The 26,984-nt window shown below is 36.2% G+C and overlaps 4 protein-coding genes across 5 annotated transcripts; 1 reads left to right on the forward strand and 3 right to left on the reverse strand.

Annotated features, from left to right (window-relative positions):
* Positions 1–2,025, reverse strand: LOC119553700 (ankyrin repeat and MYND domain-containing protein 2). The gene is made up of 3 exons (XM_037864260.1): positions 1,730–2,025; positions 343–1,116; positions 1–275 (listed from the first exon to the last, which is right to left on the reverse strand). Exons 1-3 carry the CDS (start codon positions 1,931–1,933, stop codon positions 45–47), a joined length of 1,209 nt encoding a protein of 402 aa, XP_037720188.1. The 5' UTR covers positions 1,934–2,025; the 3' UTR covers positions 1–44.
* Positions 2,026–2,671: 646 nt separating this feature from the next.
* On the forward strand, positions 2,672–26,896 carry LOC119553201 (CYFIP-related Rac1 interactor B). Of its 2 annotated transcripts, none has more exons than XM_037863453.1 (5): positions 2,672–2,860; positions 4,006–4,299; positions 19,234–19,497; positions 25,247–25,509; positions 25,931–26,896. In XM_037863453.1, exons 2-5 carry the CDS (start codon positions 4,117–4,119, stop codon positions 26,193–26,195), a joined length of 975 nt encoding a protein of 324 aa, XP_037719381.1. In that variant the 5' UTR covers positions 2,672–2,860; positions 4,006–4,116; the 3' UTR covers positions 26,196–26,896. The 2 variants fall into 2 exon arrangements, with proteins under 2 accessions (XP_037719381.1, XP_037719382.1); XM_037863454.1 differs by having other exon boundaries at positions 2,723–2,738.
* On the reverse strand, positions 22,039–23,186 carry LOC119553203. Its single transcript, XM_037863456.1, has 2 exons — positions 23,089–23,186; positions 22,039–23,021 (listed from the first exon to the last, which is right to left on the reverse strand). The coding sequence occupies exons 1-2, from the start codon at positions 23,134–23,136 to the stop codon at positions 22,347–22,349; spliced, it is 723 nt and encodes a 240-aa protein (XP_037719384.1). The 5' UTR covers positions 23,137–23,186; the 3' UTR covers positions 22,039–22,346.
* LOC119553202 (trichohyalin) lies at positions 23,703–25,094 on the reverse strand. The gene is made up of 3 exons (XM_037863455.1): positions 25,001–25,094; positions 24,375–24,936; positions 23,703–24,020 (listed from the first exon to the last, which is right to left on the reverse strand). Exons 1-3 carry the CDS (start codon positions 25,069–25,071, stop codon positions 23,847–23,849), a joined length of 807 nt encoding a protein of 268 aa, XP_037719383.1. The 5' UTR covers positions 25,072–25,094; the 3' UTR covers positions 23,703–23,846.
* Positions 26,897–26,984: the final 88 nt, after the last annotated feature.

The raw sequence follows: 26,984 nt of genomic DNA on the forward strand, positions 1-26,984 counted from the left end.
TTTTTTTTATGTTACATTTATTAGCGTTACAAAGGAGCACTGGATTACGCAGTCAGTTTGGCCAATTCCTCCCGAAGCTCGGCGGTGTCAATGTTTCCCTTCGATTGGGATTGCGATTGGGTTTGGGACTGGGCCAAGAGTCGGGCACAGTTCTTCTTGTGCATGAACCAATGAAGTCGCTGGCACTCCCGATCGCAATACTGCACTGCCTTGCACTTGGAGCACTTTTTGTCCGGCTTCTCCGCACCACAGGTGCTGCAGTAGCTGGCCTCGTCCTGAAAGATACATTTCCAGATTAGAATTTAGAGTTTCAAAAAGGTTTTAAACATCCATTCAACCCACCACAAATCCCCTCATTCCATTGATGGCATTCCGCAGGATCGTAAGAGCTGGTGGCGCATCCTTGGCGCCAAATTGCGTGGCTATTTGCCGAAAGATGGTGCACTCCCGGACGGGAAACTCCCTGGCACACTCCCTCAGCGTGTATTCCACATAGTCCAGTTGGCCCAGCTTGTTCTCCTTGAGCACCCGCTTCACAAACATCTCGATAAAGTCATTCTTGTTGGCATCGCCGGCCTCCTCGCCGCTCTTCTCCTTGTGCTGGGCCTTGAACTGCTCCTCGCAGCGTATCAATTCAGCCAAAATCCAACCCTGATAATGAAACTTAAAGGCCAGCAGTTCATTGAGGTCATGGGTCTTCTGCATTTCCTTTTCACACATCAGCGACAATGTTTTGCGTAGGTTGGAGAGGATTCTAAGTAGCCCCAGCGACTGGACATTCAGGGCAATCCTCACGGGATGCAGGTTGATTTCGGTGACAAAGGCATGGAAGGATTTGAGTAAACTCGGCGGTATTTGCGGCTCCGTTTGCTGGCCATGGATTTGGGTGTAGTACTCCAAACTGGATCGCGTCACATAGTTGTTGATGGTCTCCACACAGGCGTGGTTGCCCACAAAGGCAGCCATTTGAGAGGCGGTCCTGTTAACGCTATTGATGCTGCCTGGCTTGATTCCCGCATCCAAGAGTTGCCGGCACACATGTGTATTACCAGATAGAGCAGCAAAATGCAGAGGCGTATAGTCAGCTCCGTGTTGGTTGAGGTTGATGTCGGCACCCTGGGAAGGAGGATGGGAGAAGGAATTATTAGGGGTTCTGTAATACGTTGACCTAGATGATCTAGAGATATTTTTGAAATCCATACTGAAAGGTCCTTTGGTTACCCTTTTGGTATATCCCTGTTCTATCATGACCGTTTATGGATCCATTATTTACTATATAAATGAATGAAATGTAAAGCATACATATTCTATCTATAGGAACATCAATGGATTCTACGAGTTTTTGACATTATGTTATATGATAGATAAACTTGGCATCGACAGCTATGAATATGAAAACATGTAGGTAGTAATAACATATCTGGGGGTTTGAGAGCCATTTAGGAACACATAGTAGTTCTCATTGTATATCAAGATCATATATGACTTAATAATTTTATGGCTTAGCACCAAACTATCTAAGACCTTAGCTTAAATAGGTCAAAATAGGCACCAGGTATACACCAGGTATATCCATCGTCTCTAGAACAAATGACTTCTGAACCCTGTGGTTTAACATAGATCAACTCAGTACACAATTGGTTTAAAAAATTGCTCCGAAATAGAACCACCTGTGGCTCCATTATTGCATAGATAGCCCTAATACGGTCCAAGTACCAGGTATACCCACCATATCCAGGAGCACCTGAACCGCCTCGCGATTTCCCTTGAAGCTGGCATGGGCCAAACACGACATCCCACTGTCGTCGACGAAATTCACATTTTTCACGCCGACCAACAGCTGCTTGAAGCCACTGGTGTCATTTTTGGCCAGCCGATCCAGGAGCTGTCGCTGCACGTCGTCCAGCTGCGGGTTCTTGCTCTCCTCGGTCATTGTGGGTCGCTTTTTTAGGGGATATATTCAAAGAGTTCTCCGGAAAGTGGTAATCAAGAAAAACTCCACTGTTTTCGGCGTGCACGAGTTTACAGCGATAGTTGCGGCGTTGTGCAACACTGTTTGGGGGGTGCGATATTTATATTAAGGGGATTCACACCAAATAATTAAAAATAAATATATAATTATTTCTACATTTTGGAGCCATTTTCTTTTACCCAATTTTTCAACAAATACAAAATTACTTACGGTACATGTAATACGGCAATAAATTTCAAATTGTTTATGCATTTAAAAAGAAATTTCAATAAGGTTCTCCAATTTTTTTAAGGTTTGAAAATTCAACAAATTTAACTGCTTATAAAATTAAAAAGTCGATTCTTTTTGTTAAATGGTGATTTTAAATAGTGGTTCCCCCAACTAAATATGGGTTTTTTAGGTTTACATTCAGTATTTCCGGGTGTTATATTTTAGTCTGTGTATTCTCAAGACTATTTAATTGTTAACAATTTGTTTAAACAATTTACCTCTACGGCCGCTGTATTGTTTTTTTAACGCGTTTTTGAAAAAGTATTTAAAAATGGGTGGATTCAAAAATTTCAAATTCTTTGATAAAACGCGAGGGCGCCTCTTGCAATTGTCAACAGGCGCAATCGTGAGCAACTGGTATATTTTAGTATGTTTTGGGAGCACCCTGTTATTTATTTCACATTTCACGCCACGGTCACTCTGCTGTTTTGTTGTTGTGTGGGCGGCCTTCCGTGTGTATCGCATTCGCATCGAAATCGAACGGAATCAAAGTCGGGTGTGTTTTTCAAACATAAATACAAGCATTTAATCCCGCGAGGTGCCAACAGTGTTTTAGGCGCCATTGCGCTTCCGCTAATTAATAAAAATTTTAAACAAAACCCAACAAAGTGGAAAAAGGTGATAAGCGTGCAGAAAAAAAAGCAGGAATGAGAAGAAATTCCAATGCAGACGCAGACGAAACCCTTTTGCATTGGAAATTGTATAAATAATAAAAGTGAAGATAAGCGCGCAAAATAGCGAAGCAGGCGCGAAAAGGAAAGCGAAAGAGCGAGATAAGGAAAAGCCAGATAAACAAAAGCCACACACACATGGCCACAATTCTTCAATAAAAACAAGTCGGTTTTTGTTGCTCTTTTATTTTTCGCAATCTGTGTGTTTACATGTGCTGGCTGAGCAGGAAAATGGCCTTTTCCTACTTAGCACGATGTGTGAAAATTGGCCTTGCCGTTTTTCCGTTTTTTTTTTGTTTACCAATTTCGATTTGTTTCGATTTCGCAGCATTTCCTGCGAAAACACACACAAACACACGTTTGCTCTCACCGCACACATGGCTGTTTTCTTCTCCTTTCCATCTTACTTCTCTCCTTCGCTCTCCTCTTCACCCCCCGCAGTGCAATTTCAGAGGTCGAAAGTAAAACAGTAAACATTGGATACGGGAGAAACAAGCGTGGAAAATGGAAAATCTTACCTTGATATATATGCTCCGTTCCAACAGCATTTTTTAAATTAAAAAAAATTCTGAAACCAATAAAATATTTAACCAAACCAACAAAAAATAATATAAAATGGAAAATTTTAAGATTGAATTATTCCAAACATGTAGGGAATTTTCCTTGGATCTGCAAAAACCAATTAAAATTCCGTGTTTTTATTATAATTAAAACCTCTTTAAATATATTTTATCCTTAATATTTTTTTTAACCTTAATATTTCTTAAAAGTCAGCCTGCAATATTATATTTTCCTTGAACCCAACCCATCTGTGTTATTTTTCCTTCCCTAAAGGGGGCTGAAAAAGCAGAAAGGCAAGGTTTTCGTTTCCATCGCTTTTCCCACCCTTGAGATTGCCGTTTTCCATTGTCCTCCAAAAGATGAAACAAGTTCCTGAATGCAGCTTCCCCCACCATCGACCTCCAAAAACTATCCCTATCAACTTTTGCAGCTGCTTCTTGGGGAACCAGAAAATTTATTAAGTCCTTTGTGACAACAGGTGCAACAGTTGCTCATACCAAAATTCTTTTCTGTATTCCCATCCCCCTGCAGTGTTCCAAAAAGAAAAATAACCAAAAGTGCTAATTAATAACACACACAAATAAGGAAAACAAATAGAAAGATATCCACAACACAACAATAAGTATTAGTTAATCAAAGAAAATGGGAAAGCTGCTGAGCCTGCTGTCACGCGACGACTCGAATTGTTGCGCCGCCAAATCCTACGATGTCTTCCTGGACTTCGAGAATGCCGCGCCCACGGAAACGGAGCGAGAGGTCTACGACGAGGTGGAGCGAGTTCTACGGGAATCGGAGGTGGTTCTAGACGAGATACAGATCTATCGGGTGAGTCTCGACTGCCATGTGCGTCATTTTCTCCGGGTTTAACCGCAACCCCTACAACCGGTTATTAGGCTTTTACTATATGATGATAATTGATATTTCAATTTATAGAGTCGTTTATAGATAAACGTTTTTCAAAGATTTTTAAAAATATTTTTCTTGCCTTAAACTATGAATATAAACATAGAATATAATACAAACTGACCCATTCTATGGAACAAAAAACTTAAAGTGCCTAAAATATCACTTTCAAGTTAAAGATCTTAACTTTTTTTAAACCTACATTGTTTAAAATTTCTTTGTGAGCCTATTTAAAGTTGTTTAATTCTTAGTGGGCTTCCCAAGGCAGGAAAGTATAAAACTGATAATTTCAACAACTTGCTAAAAATAACAACAATTGCCGGGAAATCGACAGCAACCAAAAGAGCAATAATAAACGAGCAACAAATTGAGTATTTAACCTTTGGCAGGGTGAGAAATGAGACGCATTGAGCGTTATCTGTCTGTCAATTTGTACTCTCTTTCATTTGAACATGTACAAGGGTGCTCAAAAGTATTTTCACAAAAAAAAAGTTAAATATATTCATAATTTGAACTTACATCTTGTTAACTTTGGCATCAATGGAAAGGTAATTTAAATGCCGTTTGAATGATAAAATACATTTCTTAACACATTCAGTACTTATTGAAAAGGACGAATTTGTGTGAAAATGTCCTTTTTGAACTTTTTTCCTCGACTTGAAAACTTAAATTTTTTGATGCAAAAAGTTTCTTCAAACAAAAATAATAGTAACTGCAAAAAGAATTTTTCAAAAATCATTTTGCTTATATTTTTTATGATTTTTTAAAGGTGACACTGTCGGAAAAAATTTGTATGAAAAAGAGAAAAATATGGCCAAAATGCATGTTTCTAAGCATTTTCAAAAAATCATAAAAAATATAAGCAAAATTATTTTTGAAAAATTCTTTTTGCAGTTACTATTATTTTTGTTTGAAGAAACTTTTTGCATTAAAAAATTTAAGTTTTCAAATCGAGGAAAAAAGTTCAAAAAGGACATTTTCACACAAATTCGTCCTTTTCAATAAGTACTGAATGTGTTAAGAAATGTATTGTATCATTCAAACGGCATTTAAATTACCTTTCCATTGATGCCAAAGTTAACAAGATGTAAGTTCAAATTATGAACATATTTAACTTTTTTTTTGTGAAAATACTTTTGACCACCCTTGTATATCTAACCCCTTTGGTGTTTACACTATGGGATATTTGTTTACTGGGAAATATCTATAATGTAGAATTATTTAAATAAGAATTTAATTTCAATTTAATAAATATTTACAAAGAGCGATGATTCAGACTAAGCAATGTCGTGCTGGGGATAGTAAACCAAATGTTCTTATAATCAGTCAGCAATGTTTTTGTTTTAAACATTTTATAAACACAGCTTGCTTGCCTTAAATTAGAATAGCATTCGTTAATATTGTATTAACCACTTAAAATCCCATTTTAGACTTATTTATATTGAGAGACTTTTAGGATCCATTTATAAAATAGATATTTGCTCACAAATATTAATATAGCAATCCCTTATCGTTAACAAATAGAAATAATAGCCTTTAAATAGTTGTAGTACTCCCTGCAGCTGATAAGATTAACAGCCCTGAAAAAGAGCCATAAAATTTGCCGCATCTTCAAGTGGCTCTTCCAATATCTCCCCCATGGGTCTCTTTAATGGTCTGACTCACGCACGTGCCCATATGATCCGATCCGGTGAGCGAACTTCTTTCATTATCGTCGCTTCACTGACGTCATTAACCAACTTTTGCCGTTGCTCTTCACACTCTGATATTTCTCCGCCGCTCTTCGGGAAGAATTAGTCACCCCATTCTTCGTTACTCACACAGAAAGCAAATATCTATGATGGATTTTGTGTTTCTTCTCGTATCAAATAACCTGTAGATATACCTATAAAAAAAATGTTCAACAAAATTTTACTATCAAAAAATGGAAGACTGGTTAATATTCACATCAAACTGATAAGAAAATGTAATATTAACATTATTTTTATCTTTGTAGGTAAAAAAAATTATAGTTGTATGTGAAATTGATAAGGAGGTTTTAGCTGAAAATATTTTTAGAAACTCATTAACATAGATTGTTAAAAAAGGAAACAGAACTGTCCATATTGAATACATATATTTAAATACTTAGTATATTGAATTGGGGGTAGAAATATAATTCCGCCAAACTTTAAAAGAAAAACAAGAAAGGAAGTTAGCTTCGGCAAGCCGAAGCTTATATACCCTTGCAGCTATAATTATTAAATTTAAAAACACAAAAAATGATATTCCCAATAGTATAAGATAATATGTCAAAAAACACCGAAGCTTTAATTTGTTTCATATTATTTTCCTACCAATTTTCCAATCGTTCCTATGGCAGCTATATGACATAGTCGTCCGATTTTGATAAAATTTAATTCGAAATTCAGAACTAAATAAAAAATGTTATTTCCAAGCGTTAGAGGTTATATGTTGAAAAACACCGAAGCTATAATTTTTTTCATATTATTTTTCCACAAATTTTCCGATCGTTTCTATGGCAGCTATATGATATAGTCGTCCGATTTCGATAAAATTTAATTCAAAATTCAAAATTATTTAAAAATTGTTATTTCCAAGCTTAGGAGGTTATATGCTAAAAAACACCAAAGATATAATTTTTTTTCATTTATTTGTCCGATTATTCCTATCGGAGCTATAAGTTATAGTTGTCCGATCCGGCTGGTTCCGACTTATATACTACCTGCAAAAGATATAAGACTTTTGGGAAAGTTTCAGCCCGATAGCTTTAAAACTGAGAGACTAGTTTGCGTAGAAACGGACGGACAGACGGACAGACGGACAGACGGACATGGCTAGATCGACTAGTCTAGTCATGCTGATCAAGAATATATATACTTTATGGGGTCGGAAACGTCTCCTTCACTGCGTTGCAAACTTCTGACTGAAATCAATATACCCTCTGCAAGGGTATAATAAAAAATGTTTTTTCTGTACAAATTTATAAATAGAAAGGTAAATTGATATTTTTTCTTGTGCATCTGACCTTTTGTCGACAAATTCTAATTCTCATTGGTGTGTGCAAAATATTAATTGGGTTTCAGACGCAAAAAGACAGCCAAAGCGGAAAAAAGGGGGAAAATAAGGGGCGGCAGACAAACAAATGTCAGGCCGAAAAGCTTTAATCAACGCAAATGAACTGGAAAATGTATACCAATGAGCTAATTTCCCTTGTGTTGACCCACTTAAATGGGACCGAAAGCAACAAAGACGACCTCGTCGGGCATTTAACCCTTTGGTGCAACGTATCCCGTCCCTCTTTCATCTTTTTCTAGAGCCAACCAGAGGTATTTAAAATGCGCTTAATTTGCGGGCTGCATTTTATTTTCATTGCAGTTTTTATTCGACGGTGCGCCGTCGTTTTTCCCTCAAAAATGAGTGAGTGGGTGGCTTTTGGGTTGGAACAACTGGTTGTCAAGGCAAACAAACTGGTTGTGGAGTAGGTGATTTCCCCTTACCTCTTGCCAAACAAAAATAGTTGGCCAGGCGCCAAAAGCTGGCAAAATGGCAAAAACTTCAGTTCTGTTTGGGTTTTTTTTGTGCCTCTTCCTTCAAGTCGGTTGCTATAAATAGAAAGAAAATTGCAAAGAGGAAAAATCAAAGTGTTTTTCTTTTTCCACTGGCATTTCTTGTTTCTTTAAGGTAAGTTAACGTTACTTTAAAAGTGCAACTTTGAATTTATTTCAAAATAAAAAAGGTACATGGGAATGGCTTTTATTTTAAGAGATAATACAGTTATATTTTACGGAAAACATAGATATATTTATTAAATTGCTACCATTTTCAAATATTTGTTTGTCATTAAAAAGTTTGAAAATAAACTTGGTCTAAAATATCTACAACAATTGTTCTCTTTGGCTTTTATTTTAAAAGATAACACAGCTATATTTTACGGAAAACATAGATATATTTATTAAATTGCTACCATTTTCAAATATTTGTTTGTCATTAAAAAGTTTTAAAATAAACTTGGTCTAAAAAATCTACAACAATTGTTCTCTTTTCATCCCGAGAAATCTTTGTAAGGCTTTTCTCTAGTGGTAATAGGCTTTCATATATGATAAATCAGCACTTTTTCATGACGCTTTTGTTCAATATTGGCCCAGACTAGATACGGAATTAAAGGCGCCCATTGTGTGTGCGTAATAAACAAGCAACAAAAATTTCAACAAAGGGCCGAATATAACAATAATAGAAAAAGTCTCTCAGCTTAGTGCACCAACAAACATTATAATAATCATGCTAACGCACTCACCTGATGAATGGAACCTCAAACAATAAACATAAAAGTACTATATACCAATTAACAACAACATGTGTGGGTGCTGACCAGATAAAAGTTTATTGGGTTTGTGGGACAAAGTCGCAGAGATCTCGAAATATTATTACATTTTATGAATTAAGCCATATATTTTGTGGTTTTCCAAATCGATGACAGCTGGGCAGATAACTATTTCATATGGCTTGCTATCGTCATAGTCAAACATATGTCGAACACATGAAGTAATCCAATACACAACCTTGAATTCCTCAACCCCTATGGAAAACAAGTGCCAAGTGCTCAATATCAGCTGAGCTTTTTGTGGTTTGGTTTGTTGTATAATGTTTGATAGGGTTTATATGTAAAGTGAATCAAAAACACTGCAAGCTCAATTAGTTTGTCGACAATTGAGTCATTCTACTATCGTTTTTTTCATTTTTAAATGTATCCAAAAATAATTGAATCACTATAATGTTTCAAAAATTTTGTTATCAAGCCTTTCCGGCCTACGTGTTCCAAAACATGTACGCTTTTTACTATTTGTATTGGTTTTGATATAAGCAAACTAATCGAGCTTTAAAAAAAATTGCAGCCTTAGAGATCCATTTTTAAACGTAAATCAATAATTTTAGATACTTTTGACCTAAAGCTAAAAAAAAGAAAGCTTTAGAGATTCAAAAAACATTTTTTAATATTTTTAGATACCTTTGACCTAAAGCAACATAGAATTTCCCACCTAATAATGCAATGATTTGTCATATTCTCCCTTTAAAAGTAATTTTTACCTCGAACTCAGTCACAGTTGCTTTCACTCAAAAGGGGTGAAGCCCTACTCCAAAATGGATATACAAGTGACCCATTTACAAAAGTGCTCCACATATAAAAAACCGATTTAGCTTCATATGAATAAATATATGCACTATAAAAGAGAGCTCTACAGTGGAGGGTGACAGACAGACAGAGTCAGCGGCAATCAGAATAATCACACAATCGGAATGAGCAGTCATTAGATAGGCCCCGTACCTCTCGACGGCACTCCCACCTCTTCCAGTTTCCATTCCACGAATAACTTAAATGATGTGCGCGAATGCAAAATCACAAAACGACGGAGAGGGAAATAAAAGCCAACTTCCGGTTGGTCATTCGGTTGGTCAGTCGATATAATCGCTATAATGTGCGTGCTAGAGATCCCCATTTGAATATTATGAAATTATAATCGGGGCAAACCTTTGAGTATGTTTAATATTATGGGAAAAAAAAATACTATCGGGGGGTTACCAGTTAATTTGTAGTATTTTTAATCCGTTTTAATTAATATTTCATATTACAGAAAAAAAGCCAACCTAAAATGTATCTTTGATTATGGAGATCTAACCCCAAATAATTACTAATATATCGTAAAAAGTTTATACAAAGCGAATTCGAATAAAAAATTTCTAACGAAACCATAGATTTACTAAAATGGATAATCAATTTGAAATTCATAATTGCATTTAGCTTTCCTAAACGTGTTTTAATTGTCCATAGCTTTTATTATTTATTTTCTTTATTCCAACGTCATAAGCAACGAATCAATTTCGCCAAAAATAGAAGACCCGCAAACATAAACAAGTCAAAGTCTTACAAAAACATTTTTCATGATAGCAGTTTAATCAATTTATTATTTCCAACGACACTTTAAATATAAACATCCGCATTTGTAACATTTTCTATATTTCCCGAATAGTAGAATACTCCTCAAATGGAACTCCCGAGGTTTCATTTTACAACCACACCATAAAATGCGTCCTAAAGCAGTTAAATTTGATTTCGTAATGTCTAACCTTTATTGTCCAAATTAGCCGCAGTTAAAATTGAAATTCATCATTCATTGCATTTCACTTTTACAATTTGGTTTTGGAGGGGCCATTTCTAAATTGTTTATAGCATATAAGGCTATCGTATTTATTTTCGTATTTCCGACGTCATTAAACACAAATCAATTGCGTCAAAAATTGAGAAATACCAAACGTAAACAAAGCGAAGTAAATTAAAGTGTACACATTTTAAGTGTAAAGCTCAACGAGGAATTTGTTTCAACAACCAACACATCAAGTATCATTTTCTCGGTTTTTGAGTGCACTTTAAAATAATTTGTTGTACTTTTTTGAGGTCTGAAAATTAAGGCGCAAATGTGGCCCAAACTGATGTGACACTAAAGTGCGTTAAAAAAAATTATGGGATAATTAAGGGAATATGGCATGATGAAAATTTAATTTTATTTTAAAATGCACGTGAGGAAAGTAATTTTGTTTATTTTTGTTTTCATAAATAAATTGTATTATACTGCTTCGAAACGCACTGTCTTTGTATGACACATTTTTGTGATTTATTAAAATGGCACTGAGCTGATTTCATTTAACCGAATTTAATTTAATTGAAAAAGGCCCCGAGGATCGTTGATACTTTATTTTTTTTTTGCTGTTCCCAAGGGTTAAATAGTTTAAGCGACAGACTAAACAAAGCCTTGAAAAGTATTATTTTTATGGTTGTCTAAAACCGACGATTCTTTAACTGCGCTGCCAATGTTGTTTTAAATTTTCACCTCCTTTAACTGGCTTTAAAACCGTCAAGTGACCAATTTACGACTTCTGGGGAAGGGTCTACGCCCATGTCTGAGTCCCTCTAAGCAGCTTAGGAACCGAGTGCAAAGTGCAACGACAACGACAACATTTCTCCTCTTATTTTTTTTTTACTGCCGGCGTCTGTGCAGAATTGTATTTACCTTATTTTATATCTTTTTTACGAGCAACTGTTTGGCATCTCCGTTTATGCGTGTAATTTGCACAAAATAAATAGAGTTTCGTCCCGGAGAAATGTGCCATTTTTTTCTGGAATTTCTCTGGTTTATTTTTTATTTTTGTTTTTGCAATTAAAATGCCAACAGCAACAGAAGTTATTCCATTTTTTATTCCTCCGTAAACCCGATTTTCTGCAGCTGTTTATGAATTTACAGTGGCAAGTGGGTGTTGGCATGGTTTGTTGTTAATCGATAAAAAAGCCCCATTTTCCCCATTTCCCCCGGAACCTCGTGAAAGACAAATGTGATTTACTTGCCTTAATTGAGAACAAGGAAAGGGAGTGACATGTGCTATATGGGAATGCGACAGCTCTTTTTCCATGCCGTCTGGTAACTTCCCAGAATTTTCCCCTGGGGACATTGACATTTGTTTGGCTGCCCGGATGAAGTACGTCAAACTCGGGTTTCCGATAAGCAAACTGATGTCGATAATTAAATGCAATAATTTGCCATATCGTTCGATTTGTTTGCGAGTACAGAGACGTAGAGCTAGGGAGGTAAATAGTGGGAGGGGAAGTACCCTCCAGGCTATTTGTGTTCCCTAAGGACAAGGCAATCAAACAGTTTGGCAGATTTTTCATAATTGGATTGTATGACGTATGGCTTTGGAAGCATAGGAAGGAAATTTTATGGGCAGATATTTCAATATATTTTTTTATATTGCTTGGTTTATTTATTTTTGAATTACTATATTACTTTTAGGTTCCCTTAAAAGTTTTTTAAAGAACCCCCTTTATATGCTTTTTGGATATCAACCAATTTTAACTTTAAAGCTTAAACCATCTGGTGATATCGAAAGATATTTAATAATATTTTAAGCTAGTGAGTTATTAGAGGAAGTAACAATTCATATTTAAAGGTTGTTCTCTAAAAGAGGTATTCAGTGGACAATGTTTTTCATTTTACTCTGAATTAAAGCTACTTTTCATGGCATCCCTCTCGCTCTCACCTGACATTGATAAAGCCCGGGTTTATCTTATCTTTATGGCAATCGCTGGCATTGTTGTAATTGCTGATGTTTTTTACTCTGTTTTTCTGTTGTTGCTTCGATTATCTTGATAAATTATGCCCGTGCTCGTGACAACCAAAATCCCCTGGCCCTTGAAAAATAAAACCATTCGCACATTGTTATGGCTTATTTAAATGTAAATGATAATTAAATTTACAACTCACGCACCATTTGGGTTCAAATAACGTAGAGTTTAACGTTGTTCTTAAAACTGCTAATGATTCACTGCCGTTGAGTTCCTATAGTTAATGTGTAATGACCAAATTCGTCGCAGAGATTATTTTCAATGGAAACCATAATCATGTGGGATTCACGCAATATTGAAAGGCGGCTAGCTAATCTCTATTTATAAAGTATTGCATCAACTGTAAGTGATCTTTTTTAATTGCTGAATGCAATTGTTTACCAAATGACTTCGGGTGATGCACAGCATTGTCGCATTCTTGTGAAAATCAAAAGTTAAACTCACTTGTCCCTCACCTCTGATCGTCTATCTCTATCTCACTCAGTTACTTCTGCTGTCTCTGTTCCTCAACAAAAGCTGCAGTCAACGTTCAGACTCAAAAAGTGACTCACAAAAGCCATAGTTGCGAGTTCTTGTCCGAGTCAGCAGTTTTACAAGTCTAACGCAACAGCAGAAACATCAACAATAACAAAGAATTTTGCAAGGCCTACACAAAGAAAAAAAATTGAGTAGGCTTTCGTAAGCGAATCTCCTGCTAAATGAGTCTTAAATTACTCTTATATCTAAAATTTCTTGTTACTATAATTATTATTTATTATTATTTTTATAAAACGCTGGAACTTGGTGACCCTGACAAATAGATAACACTCGAAACTCATCAGAGTACAATGCACATAGTTGAATAAACTGTATTCAAATTATAAATTCTTAAGGGCACTCGAATAAACATCATTCATTTCCATATTGTCATTTCATTAAAAAGATAAAAGCAAAACTTTATTCATAAAATATAATATATTTATTTTTTATGACCCGAGAAACAATCAGGGGGAAAAACAACTTCTTTTAATTTATGTACAATATACTAAGTATACTTATGAAACAAAATGTTTAGAACAAAAGAATATTTAAATAAAAAATATTTAGAGATTAATGAAATCTCTGAGTCAGCTCTGAGTTTTTCAAAATTATCCGTCTTGTTTAGTCATAGATTTCACTGCCAAAAACGTAGTTTTTCAGAAATGTTTAATCTTAATTTATGTAGAATTCTTTAAAATTTAAAGAATTAGCATCAAGTGGTTTTAATATTTAGTTTGGCAAAGCAGTTTCCTTAAGTGTAGGTATGTTTGAATATAAATGTATATGTATGTTTGTTATATTTGCTGATATGCGAGCTTAAAACGGAACAGAACTTTTCTTTTCTCTGTTGAGCATTGAATTATTAAGCGGTTCTTGACAGCGGAAGGCCCAAACATAAACACAAGTGTTCGTCGGAAATTATGAAACATTTATGATTAAGCTGGCAATTTGAGTGGCGCTATGGGAAATTTGTAGACTGAACTTGTCATCGTTGTCGACATAATCTTTACTCTCATTGTTGCAGTTGCAGTTTGTTTGTATTTTATTTTTTATGTATCTTTTAATTTTCTTGTTTTGTCATGACAGGCGACCGAGTGTCTGTGCGATCAACTTCCTTTGTTCTGGTGCGCTTTCATTTTCTGTTTTTCATTTGACTCCTTTGTATTAAAAATAAATTATAAGAAATTACCAGTCATCAAAGAGAATTCCCTCTCTGGGAAATTGTTTTGGTCTTTTAAATTCCCAGAATTAATTTGCATTGATTTGTGGCTCGCCAATTTTATAGCCCCATCTGTTTGTTTGAGCATACAAGCAAATATATTTTGTAATTTTTTGCTTGTCTGCAATTCATTCATTGATTCATTTCAACGTGATGGGAATTCGAATCCGGTGCTTTGATGATGCAAGCAATACAAAGGGAAATTAGAAAAGCGCAGTCATTTCTTTTATGGAAATGAAAATGTCAGCAAAAGTCGGTATGAAAAAAAATGCCCGGCATGTTTGGCATGTCTGTCCTCTCAGGGGAACTGTTTGTTGTTAAACACATTGCAAGTGCGCTGTAAACAACTTCTGTGGCATCCATGGAAATATTTCCATCTCGCTTGTTGCAACACCACCCACACTTTTCCGGCTCCCCCTTGCCGAAACTCATGACATCAACTATTTTATAGCGTCACGCGTTTCCATTGTGGGCGAAAGTCCAATACCAAGTCTGAGTTGCACTTTAGCGCCACTTGGGATAAACATTTGCACAAGGGGAAATTTTTACCGATTAAACGACATTCATATAATAAAACAGCTTTTACTCATATCAATGTTCTTTTTCTTGCCTTTTGATGGTGGGTAAGCTTACAATGGATATAAAAAGAATACCTACACTGTCCATTTGACAAATATTTTTAAGTATTTTTAAGTTCCTCAATATATGGTATTTTTGACTGAAAACTGAATCCCTTAAAAATCAGTGATTTGACTGGCATAATACAAGTAAAAGTTAGAATAAAGAATGGCATACCTCGTTAAGTTCGTAGTTTAATTTCCAACCCATTAGAATTCAAACCACAATTTTTTTTCTTAACAAATGGGCAAATTGAAAGCGTGGGTTGCAAACTGCCCAAAACAGTCATTAAAAAAGTATTTAGTATTTCTAAAATCTCAATCCAATTGTCCAATCCTTTTGGGTTCATAATTAAATTTTCAATCCATTGGCATTAAAACCAGACAATTTTAAAATTTCTTAAAGATTTACTTTGGAGTCAAAAACTCTTCTTAGTTTAATGTTCAGGATTGCAGAATTACAAAAAGATCGTTACTATTTTTTTCTTCTGCATCTTGACTCTCAGATAAAGCCGGCGCTTGGAGCAGGTTCCAAGTTAAATGAGTGGGGGTTACGATTAAAACACGATCATGTTCGCTAATGCTAAACAACACTTGCCTAGTGTCATTGGCAATTATCTGGGGCAGGCCATTCTCTCTTCATTTCTGCATTTCCGCATTGCTGCCTCTAATTTCGTTTTCAATTAAAAACCCTGCCATTCCGCGGCAGATGCAACACTCGCCAAAGTTAATTAAATATTCATCTAAGTGTAGTATGTGGTTATGTGTGGTTAGCATTGTGAGGGGTTTTTCCTTCTCTTTTTTTTGCTGCTTGATGGCACAAATGAAACGCTGACTGATTGCGCTTTTATGCTGCTGACTAGCAAGTGTTAATTAAACCCCAAACTAGAAACAGTTACAAAACGAAAAACGGTTCTTGAGATATTATGATTTCTTTTTCGATTGAGCAAGCATATATAAAAGTCACACAAGTTCAAGTTTGTTGTGGTTGTGGGTGGAATTTCTTTCGTTTTACTCATTTTCTTGGTTAAAATGCTCAAGCAGACAGCACGTGCTTCCAAATGGAGCACATCGGGGTTTTATTTAAAAGATGGGATGCAGTGATGAATCAACACAATTGCTCACTGGACAGGAGATGCAATGCGGGGTCTCGATCCCGTTTCCTGTGCCCTGAGTTTAAGTTCCCTCAACAACACCTACGTCTTTTGTTTTCTGCTCTTCTTTTGGTTCTGACATGCTCATGATGCAAGATACAATGCATGCAACATCAACAGAAAACGGCTAAAAAAAAGGTAGTCTTGTTCATTGGAAAATATTTAAATACCCTTACTCTAAAGCAGGGTGACAAACTGCTTGAGAATTTATTTTTGACTGAATATGGAATGAAAGACATGTTTTTAGTATACCTTATCATTACTAATTGTATGAGTGTGCCAAATTTAAATTTAAAACTTTTGTCAGCTAAGAAAATGCTGAATATCTGTGTGTACCATCAATTATGGTTCCCCCAACGCAATGCCAAAATGCTGCCCTTAATCATAATGCCCCCCGCAAGGGTATTAAACCAAAGTGAGCTGCTGCCTAATGACACTTGGCCATATGTAGGGAAATCCCAAGTATTCCTCTTCTCCGAAAATCACAGCTTGCAATCTCTGGTATGGAATGCTAGCAAACAAGAAAGCGCCCACACAGGCCACGTTTATTTCAAAACCATACCATCCATACATACCAAGTCAAAGGAGAAGGGAACAGACCAGACCAGAACCATTTCCGTTGCATGACCGTGTGCTTGGTTCGAGGCTTCAAGGGTCCTTAGAGAGTCACTGGCGTAAACGAGACAATGCCGCTGAATTAAATGGGAATGCAAAGGAAAAATATATTTAAAATTTTAAGAATACAGTGAAAATTGTTTAAAAAATAAAGGCATTTAAATATATTAAGGATGTTACCTACTTAAGGAAGACACTTCCTTTTTATAGGTATCTTTCTTAAGACATAGGACCTATACCTATAGGTACTTCTTAAGGAAGTTGTTTGATTGAGATTCACTCACGGAACTCGATACAATCTGTAAAATATTGTGGAGATATTAAAGTGTTTTGATTATATATTAATTTAAAAATCCAAGTTCCTAACTTAAAGTCACAAAAAAATATTTTTTTTAAACGTGTAAAATGTACCACCGAGGCCAAGTCAACGACAGCAGTCCGCATCCCCTTAAATTTTGTCCGCAACCTCCCCCACATTTTGTTTACTTGTTTGCTCGCGTTAAACATTCTGGGATGCTTCAAGTGCAGCAGCGAAGGACATAAGATCTTGACTTACAGACAGGTGTAAATTATGTAGAGTGAAAAGAAATGCCAGCACACAAAACCCCAGAATGAAAAACAAAAGCCAAAACATCACAGATGCAGTGTTTGCTCTCGCTAGCTGCAGACAGTTGCGTTCTTGTTATTATGATTATACCAAAGTACTCATAACAGAATACACTGATAGAAAAGGAACGCCTAATATATTTATAAATACATTTTTAAGTATAAGCATTAATTCCATTATACGAAGAAATTCAAAACATACTTTTCAATGCAAATGAAAGACGCTCATTCTGTGTTGCTCTTCTTGACTTTTTATTTTCCCATCGCTTGAAAGGATTTATAATATTAACTTTCAGTGTACCTTGGCATTTTGCCTTCTGTCTGAATGTTTGTTGATATGCGCAGCGATTTAATTATAAACACACAACACGTGCTAGTCCATTTTATTACGGCGGAGAGGTGTGCAAACCAAAAATAACACTCGTTTACTTCTTTATAAAGATCCACTCACACTCTAATACCCTGAGCTTGAACTTCGCAGTCCACTAAGCTGTGTGTAACTCGCATGTTCTCTATATCGGTGTTTTAGGTCGATTCGGGGGCGGGGCTGGCTATATTTAATTCTATTTAATGTATGCCAATATGGTATAATCGGTTAGACACGCAATAACATCAGATGGTTGTATATAATTATCTAATTATGTTGTGCCTTGTTTGACCAGAAAATGGGAAAGCCATAATTAAGTTAGATAACTGTTAGAGTTGATTCCTTAACAAAGTTTAGGAACACTACGTTATAATAGGGGTATTTGAAGTAATCAGTAGATATCATACGAGTTTTGTCGGGAGAATATTTTATATTTGTAAAATCATTTAAGTTGTAGAGAATGTTTTAAAAAATTGTTTCAGCAATACGTTATTGTTATTCTTGGAAAACCACTCATTGAAAGGAAATACAGTTTTTGAACCTACTGATAAACAAACAGACCTTTAAGTGGAATTTTTCTAAGGCACTATGAAGTTTGTGTAAGTTTTTAGATAAGACTGCGTAAGTTTACGATAAGTTTCTTAGGAATATAGCATTTAATGCTGTAGCAAGTTCAAAACAATTATACTACAAATGAATTAAATTAAAATTAAAGCTACATTCATTATTTTCTTTTCATAAATTATATCTTCAACTTAAATTTTACTGCTATTGACCACAGTTAACCTGAATGGCCGTCTGCACTTAAAATATTTTTGCTATATTATTAGCCACTTAAAATGTATTTGAAAAACGCCAAAAGACCTCAATTGAAATAATCAAAGCCATTTGCTGATTGTACGGGTACGGAATGAACTCTTCACATCATGCAATGACCGTTCGTTAGCTCCAGTTTCCCGGTGCCGTGTGTGTTTTCATTTATTTTATTATTTTTGTAGATCATAAAGCATCGATAAAAATCAGTTCGCCGGTCAATGCACGCGGCTTTCGACGTCGTTATTGTTGCATGTGCCGCAGAAATAAAGACGCAGAGTTTTCCTCGATGAAAACTAGCCGGCCGGCCACAATGGCTCACAGTTCGCTGATTGTAATAAAACAAATGCCTGAAATGTGGTCAGCAGGCATAGTTTTTTTGTAAGGCCAGTAAAAAACTAAGCCCCAGGAAAATTGCACTTAAAAAAAAAGATATGGTATTAAAAAAAATGGTTAATATTATAATATAATAATATTAGGCAATCAATAAGATCCAACAAAAAAATATTAAAATATTAAAATACAAATTAAACATAAAAAAAAATTAAAAACAAAACAGTGTATATGTTTAAAAAACATTTTTGACTACATTTATTTTAGGATTTTATAAGGTTATAATCATTAAGGCTACTTCAACCAGTTTTTATTGTTTTCACTAGTTTTCGAGTGTATGGTTTACGGGTTCGCATGCCAAACTCGCATTTACTCTATTTTCTGGTCGAACTTATTGACTGACGGTTTTTCCCCTCTATTTCTGCGAATCTTTACAGGGTGCCGGCAAGGAAATCCGAGAAGCCATCGCCGATCCCTCGCCGGAGGTGACGAGCAAAGCCTGGGCAGCGGTGCTCCCGCTGGTCAACAAGCTGAAGCGCTGCTACGAGCACTCCATGGAGCTGGACAAGATTGTGCCCAAGCTGCTGGGCCAGCTGGTGGGCGGAAAGCTCAATCCGACACAGCATCTGGAGACCCAGCAGGCGCTGGTCAAGCAGCTGGCCGAGATCTTGGAGTTCGTGCTGAAGTTCGATGAGTACAAGGTGAGTGAGTTGCTTTGACAGCTGGGTGTTACAAGCTCTAGTCCATATTTGGTGGTACAACGCCCACCACGTTAACCCGTTAATTGTTGGTGGGGGAAAAACCCAGCACTGGCATTTCGTTGTTTGTGTATGACTGGGGGAAATTTATTGGAATTTGTGGGGTAGCTTACATAATATTATTAGGGCAGCCATGAAAATGTTTATAAATATTTTAAAATATACGAATTTAAGCTTATGATAATTGTATTAAGATTCACATGACATGGCTTAAATTAAGGATAATGTTTTAAAACCATTTTTGTTTACTTTCATTTTTTCCTTAAGCCTTATCCTTTTGATTATATATTAGCAAATCATAAGCTCATACTAAGCTGCTTATAAAAAGTCGTTAAGATTATCATTGAATATTTTTATCAAAAATCTTCTACCTAATAAAATAAATCTTGTAAAATTGCACATAAGTCTCAGCAAAAACCTGAAGAGATACAAAATTAGGTAACAGCTTATCAAGATTTAATTGATTTTTTCTCCGTCTGTTTAGTGACTTGTTAGTGGGTTAAATTCAGTCTTCTTCACTGCCTGTTTGTCTGCTTGTTTACCTTATGTGGGCGCTGTCGACAGCCGAGCCAAAGCAAAGCAATATCTAAAAGCCAAGTCAAATGAAGCCAGACCAAGTCTCACTGCCAACTCATTGTGCGCGTGGTTGCATTTTTAATTGACTGACTTTTTTGCTTACCGCCTGGCTGCCTGGCTGACTGACAGACAGTTGGCCATACAGACATACTGGCCAAGACGAGCGCGTGCTGCGGCCCATTGATGAAAAATCTTTCAGGCCATCCGTGCATTCGTTCGAGCCACAGTGGAGCATCCGAGGCACTTACGCACACGCAAGCCAAATGGCCCACGACGAACGACCGATGGCCGGATGAAGTTGTAAAATTAATAAAAGTTGCTCCGGTGGGCTAACAGCAGTGGTTGTTAAAAAATACCCAATCAAGATTTATTTTTTCAAAAAATATGTTCATACTTAAATTTAAATATGTTCATTATCAATTCATTCAAATATGTTATAATAAAATATATATATTGTAGCGATATTTTTAGGTGATGCTTTAAACATCATTACCTTTTTTTTTTTTTCAAATAATTGGAGTTTAAATGTGTAACATTTATTTTGGAATTTAAATATAAAACATATTTTAATCGGAATTTACGTAAGTACGAACATATTTAAATTGAAATTTAAATATGAAACATATTGAAATTGAAATTTAAGTAGAAACATATTGAAATGGAAATTTAAATATGTAACATTTTTAATTGGAACTTAAAAATGAAATATAACTAAATTGGAATTAAAATATGAAACATATTTAAATTTAAATTTAATTGTGCAACATTTTTAAATTGAAATTTAACAATGAGCATATTAAAATTTAAATTCTAAATGTCAATTAAAATATTTCAAAATAAATATTTAAATTAAAATTTAAGTATGAACGTATTGAAATTTAACTATGAACATATTTAAATTGCCATTTTAGTACGAACCAATTTAAATTCAAAATGAAATACAAAAATTTGTATATTGAAATTTAAATAAGAACACAATTGATTTGAAATTTCCATCTTCGAAATCCATGTTATTTGAAAAAGTTATTAATGCTTGAATACCATATTGCGCCCCCATGTGTTTACCAATAACAAAAGTCTGAGATATGCAAGCACGAGTATATCCGCACTGGGTTAAAACATTACCTAGAGCCACAAAACTTTCAGTGGCAGTTGAATATGTCGGTTTATTGTCCGGAGCCAAGCAGAATCGATTTGTTTAATGGCAAATCCCTGTGAATGGCGCATTTCCCATGGCTCGCTTCCGTTTGGCGAAACTTTCATCAAATCGATTGGGGAGCGGAATACATGTATGCAGCTGTGCAGAAGAAGGGATCGGGATCTAGGACAATCGGGAGGTGGGGATGGATGGCCAAGTCATCGCCATCGTCGGCTTCTACTCTCTGATGTCTAGTGTCTGGAACTTTGTGCTCCCGATGATAATGATGATGATGACGACAATAATACCGATGATGATGATGTTAAACGCTGTAAACTGCACGTTCATTGTGTGCTCAAAGTGTCAGCTGCCTGGCGCACACAGATACTTTCCCATGTAAAAGTTGTGTGTATATATAGCCCAAACGTGCTTCCCAACTAACAGCTACTTCCACTTCCGTTCCTCAATAAAGACCATTGTCTCTGCGCCTTTGTTGCTTTGTTTCCACTGGGCCGCAAAGTATGCTGCACAATTTATTGACTTTGGTTGTAACTGGCATCGTTTTAATGTCGACTTTATTGCGAAAGATCTTGTGACACCGAGAGGCACTTACAGTGCGGTGTATAAGGTCTGGGGGAAGTAACACAAATTAAACATAAACTAAACCAAAAACTAGCTTTAATTAAATTATATCCTAAGAGTTCCAAATTAAAAGAAGATCCATATGATATTAAAGTCTCCTACGTTTTTTAAATGAATTTAAAAAAATATATATTGCTTTTTTTTTATTAAATCTTATCTTTATAAAATAAATCTTAATCTTATCATATTATTTGTTAGTCACAATTTCTATTGAAATATAATGGGTTTCTTTTTTTAAACTGGGAAACCAATATTTACTGTATTTATATGCAGTCTCTTCAGCAGCTGCATTTTAAACTCTATCAGCTGCAATGGATCTGTCCAAAATACAGACAAAATTGTTTTCTTGGCACGCTTTCAACCAAAAGTCCAATGGCTCTTGAGGGGATTTATTCAATTTGGCCTTTGCACAGACTGAAATTCATAGAGTATTCCCTTACTTCTCATCGAAATCTTCGCTGGTGTTGTATACTGGCTGCAGGCGTCTGGGAAATTTACGCAAATATTCGGCGTAATGTTGGGCATATTTGGCTTGGAAATCACGACGCCTCCAGGGTTGAGCGGGTTCATAGAAGTTCTCATTATTATTATAGATGTTTTGATAGTTATTTGTGGCCAGAGAGCGACTGCCTCCTATTTGAACCACTTGCTCGTCCTCGCGGCGAGAATCGCTGGAATCCAATTCGGAATTGGATGGGGGATATGGTTGAAGTTGAGGTGGAATGGGTTGGTTATATTGAAATAGCGATGGGGATGGAGTAGTTTCCTGTTGTTGGTAGTAAAAATATCCTGGCACATTGTTGTAGTTATGATTGGCAGCACGCGTTGCTGGTAGCTCCTCCTCTCTTCTCCAATTTGGATATGGTTGCTGCCTATAGGGTTCTCTTCCGTAATAATCACTGTTTTTAGGATATTGCTGCTGTTCTTGGGCACTGTACTGACTGTCATTCACTATGATTGGAGAACCCGACCATATCGATTGCACTTCTGGTGGTGGGGCATACGATTGGGCGTAGTTGGCTGTGGGAATTGCATAAGCATTGCCATAAGGTGATGCATACTGAGCTCTCCCGCAAACTGCATCTATCATCAGGGGCAGAAATGCATATAGCTAAAAATATGCATTAATAGATTAATCATCTCAGGTGTCGAATAATAATCTAGAGGCTAACACTCACCAAGCTCAGGGAACTGCTCTTAACGATCCGTCCTGTTTGGGGCTTCATTTCTGACTGTTCAGAACGATTTATGCTAATAACGTATTTATATGAGGTTTCTCAACAGTCTCTCGGACACTCTATAGTATAGTATTGTATAGTAGTGCATGATGTTTGTTGTTTGCAGCGCCTTTGTCAAGGTGATTGGATGAGCAACCCAACTTTACCTGACTCAAAAATTCGCGGCGGCGAATCTCTAAAGTATTTTTTCAGTTCTCACGCACGTTTTCGATGCAGCCCTGACAACTTAAGTGCGGCATCGTTGTTTTGGGCCTGGCCCGGAGTGGAAAACCGTTTGGCAGCACGGGCAGCAGGCAAATTGCGGTGTCACGTAGCGGGTAATTAGTAATTAGATTTTCAAGTCAACCGTAATTAGAGGTTAACAAGAACGAGTGTTGAAAACGGCCAATAGCTTCAAAGCTGAGTGCTTCATGATCGCGTTGTTAAAGCTACTTGCTTTAAGGAAAATTAGAAGAGTAGTAAAACTACCCTAAGAAGATATATATATTTAATCACAAATTGTATTACATAAAAACTAATAGAAGGAAATAAGACAAACCCCCTTTGAAACACAATTATGAAAATATGAGCCAGTTTTATTTACGATTTAGGAAAACTAAAAAAGTTACCTTAGTAACATTTTCTATACAATATTTAAGATACAAAATGTCGATAAAATTTTGAATTTGGTTGGGTTGTGTTTCATGTTCAATTCACTTTTATAAATTTGGACGCATGTGCAGGATGAAGAAAGCCCCATCACGTGGCACGGGTAGCTGGCTTAGGAATTCACCACCATCGAATGAATCGTTAAACAATTGAGTTAAGTAGCTGTTCGGTTCCCTCTGTTTAGCCACAGGCATACCATGGCACGTACTATCCCGCGTCAGGAACTAGAAGAAAATATGAAATAAAATTGATATCTGAATAAAAACAATACTGAAATGTTTGGAACAATTTATAGAATGCACTGAAAAATTTGAAAAAATGAACATTGGAATGATCGAAAATGTTATTTTAAATGTTTTAATAAGCTTTTAAAAATACAAACTTAAAATGGAAGCAATTATAGCACTAATGTTCTGTAAATTTGGTTTAAATGTATTTGACAACATGTACAAACAATTTTTTAAGAGGAAAACTTTCTCAAATTTAAGATGTACTTTTTTTGGAAATGGTTCCGAAAGGTTTAAAATTTAAAGGACTGCAAGCTACATTCTCATGGTTTCAATTTAATTGGTACTCACCATTCGCTCTCTTATAATTGCCAAGTTTTCGGGTGGTGGTGGATGGTTGAAAGGCTCCTTCTTGAATATGTTTTCGCCACAGCACTTGAGGATGTGGGATGTTATTATGTTCCTCGACCTAGCTTCGGCTACACTCTGGGGTGTGCGGCGCAGCTTGTCTATCCACATGGTGGCCATGGTCTTGGAGCGAAAGTCCAGGTTACATATTTGGCGCTCCAAAGTATCAATGTCGCGTTCGAATTCCTCGTCGAACTTGACGATATCGGGGTTTGGTTTCTTTGCGGGCGTGGCTGCCGCCTGTCTTGGATGATCCCGCTCCAATTCCCTCTCGCGCTGCTGTTCCCTCTCCAGATCCTTTTTCCATTCCAGCTGACGTTGCTTTTCAAGCTGCTTTTCCTGCTGCTTTTCCCGCTCGAGTTCCTTTCGTCTTTCCTGCTCCCGCTTACGTTCAAGTTCCTGTTCCTTTTTGCGTTCCTTTTCACGCTCCTTACGATCCCGACTGTTCTCCTTTTCAGGATTCGGCTGGGGACTCTCCACAACGTAGTTCTTCTGCTGGGAGTCACTGGTGGTGCGAATCAACATCCCGAAAACTTGTTTAGAAAGCTAAAAACAAAATTTAAATTTACCGTTCGTGATTTTCTCTCTTGTTCATCTTTTTAAATAGGCCCTTAAATCCTTTAGTATTTTTGTCGCTCATTCTGATGGATGTTTCAAACTGGGTTGATGGAAAACAACTGATGCCAAACCAGTTTTCAGAATTCTCTGGAAATTCCAAAAATAATTATAAATGATTTTAAAACGTTAAGAGTTCTTAGAATAATTGGTTTTTACATTTCTTGTAAATAATAAAGCCTTGATTATTTTATTTTCAGATGAAAACACCCGCCATACAGAATGATTTTAGCTACTACAGACGCATTGTCAGTCGGCAGCGAGTGGACTCCACGGAGAATATGCTGGTCAGCACGGAGCTGGCCAACCGGATGTCCTTGTTCTACGCCCACGCCACGCCCATGCTCAAAGTGCTGAGCGAGGCCACCTCAAAGTTCGTCAACGATAATGCCGATGATGTCCAGAACACGACGGAAACGCTGGGCACCATGGCTAAGGTTTGCCTGAGGATGCTGGAAAATCCGTGAGTTTAATTTAATAAATTTTAGTGCAAGTGATTTATGATATATAAGATATAGTAGTGATTAATAATAGTACAACAACTATTCTTACAACTAATTTATTTGTATCAAGACAACCAAATGGTTAATTTTTAGTTCCTTTTATATATAACTTATACTTAATAAAGTAGAGTCCATATTCTCATGGTCGTAGTAAGATAATAATAGAATATTTTTTGAAAATTAAAATTGAAAAAAACAATATTTTAAAGTTTACTTTGCTTAAGGAATAAATGATAAATTTAATCCATAATTTAAATGTATAATTAAAATTAAGTTAATAAATCTAGCCAATTCTCATATACATACATTTTTTTTGCATTCACTTAATTTGTTATCTTTTAACTAAATGGTACCAATATTCTAATCGCTTTCCTCTTACAGAAAACTCCTGCAACAGATCGAGCGTGAGGACACGAAAATGCTGGTGCTGCGCGTGATGGTCGGTCTGGTGATCCTCTACGACCATGTGCATCCGGAGGGGGCCTTCGTGCGGGGCGCCCATGTGGACGTGAAGGGGTGCGTTCGACTGCTGCAGGCGCAGCCGGCCATCAAGGCGGAGCCTCTTCTGAATGCCCTGCGATACACGACGAAGCATTTGAATGGGGAGAACACGCCGAAGAACATACAGCGCCTGCTGGCCGCATAATATCGGAGGGGATCGCAGGGATGAGAGTTCATTAACGTTAATTTCTATGTGTATGCGTATCGATTTAAATGGTTTTACTTTATTTATGTAATTAGTAGGCTTCTGTATTATTTGTAAAAATTGTAAGCGAGTGTTGTGCTGGCAGGAGGCAGCCTCTAGTTTTATTTTTACCCTGTGTGCATTTCCAGCATTTGTTTCGTACTGTTTTAGACTCCAGCCGCCTCCACGTAACGTAACGAAGTCGGATGATGTGGAACGCATATATCAGCAGCAACAATATTTAGTTGATAATCTAGCCCTAATTTTAAGTAATGAATGGAACCCAATTAACCTAAACAACAAATTAGCGCAAAGTTTAAACCGATGGTTGGGGGAGATATGTATGAGAGATAAATCCTAAATTTCACTAAAGCAGAGATTATAAATATAAAATAACACTTTTAAATCAAATCTAGACTATTTTTTTGTAAATGACGATGTGTAGTAGAACGAGGTGTAAAGATCTTAAAAATGCGTAAATTAATTGAATACTATAACAAAAGAATTGTACGAACTAAAATGCCTACACACACACACAACTGAACCATAAGCAGAAAGCGGATGCATTTATATATTTCCACGCCGTCAACTTTGATAAACGTATTTAAACAAATCTACAAAATAAACTTGAGCTGCGCAATAATAATAATTTTTAGGATTTACAAATAGAAATAAAAGATTAATGAAATGGCAAAACTTAACGCATACAATTTGTACCAAAAAAAACAAAAAAGAACAATGAAAAATCAC

The sequence above is a fragment of the Drosophila subpulchrella genome, chromosome 3L (genome assembly GCF_014743375.2).
Source record: "Drosophila subpulchrella strain 33 F10 #4 breed RU33 chromosome 3L, RU_Dsub_v1.1 Primary Assembly, whole genome shotgun sequence".
Taxonomy (NCBI): domain Eukaryota; kingdom Metazoa; phylum Arthropoda; class Insecta; order Diptera; family Drosophilidae; genus Drosophila; species Drosophila subpulchrella.

What these genes read in the sequence shown, in the direction of transcription:
- LOC119553203 (XM_037863456.1), bottom strand. Translation starts at nt 23,136, where the DNA reads ATGAAGCCCCAAACAGGACGGATCGTTAAGAGCAGTTCCCTGAGCTTG. An exon ending in AGAGCAGTTCCCTGAGCTTG is followed by an intron (nt 23,022 to 23,088) that starts GTGAGTGTTAGC and finishes GCATATTTTTAG; the next exon opens with CTATATGCATTTCTGCCCCT.
- LOC119553700 (XM_037864260.1), bottom strand. Translation starts at nt 1,933, where the DNA reads ATGACCGAGGAGAGCAAGAACCCGCAGCTGGACGACGTGCAGCGACAG. An exon ending in TTCAGGTGCTCCTGGATATG is followed by an intron (nt 1,117 to 1,729) that starts GTGGGTATACCT and finishes CCTCCTTCCCAG; the next exon opens with GGTGCCGACATCAACCTCAA. An exon ending in ATGGAATGAGGGGATTTGTG is followed by an intron (nt 276 to 342) that starts GTGGGTTGAATG and finishes TGTATCTTTCAG; the next exon opens with GACGAGGCCAGCTACTGCAG.
- LOC119553202 (XM_037863455.1), bottom strand. Translation starts at nt 25,071, where the DNA reads ATGAGCGACAAAAATACTAAAGGATTTAAGGGCCTATTTAAAAAGATG. An exon ending in AAGAGAGAAAATCACGAACG is followed by an intron (nt 24,937 to 25,000) that starts GTAAATTTAAAT and finishes TCGCACCACCAG; the next exon opens with TGACTCCCAGCAGAAGAACT. An exon ending in CAATTATAAGAGAGCGAATG is followed by an intron (nt 24,021 to 24,374) that starts GTGAGTACCAAT and finishes ATTTTCTTCTAG; the next exon opens with TTCCTGACGCGGGATAGTAC.
- LOC119553201 (XM_037863453.1), top strand. Translation starts at nt 4,117, where the DNA reads ATGGGAAAGCTGCTGAGCCTGCTGTCACGCGACGACTCGAATTGTTGC. An exon ending in TGAAGTTCGATGAGTACAAG is followed by an intron (nt 19,498 to 25,246) that starts GTGAGTGAGTTG and finishes TTTTATTTTCAG; the next exon opens with ATGAAAACACCCGCCATACA. An exon ending in CTGAGGATGCTGGAAAATCC is followed by an intron (nt 25,510 to 25,930) that starts GTGAGTTTAATT and finishes TTCCTCTTACAG; the next exon opens with AAAACTCCTGCAACAGATCG.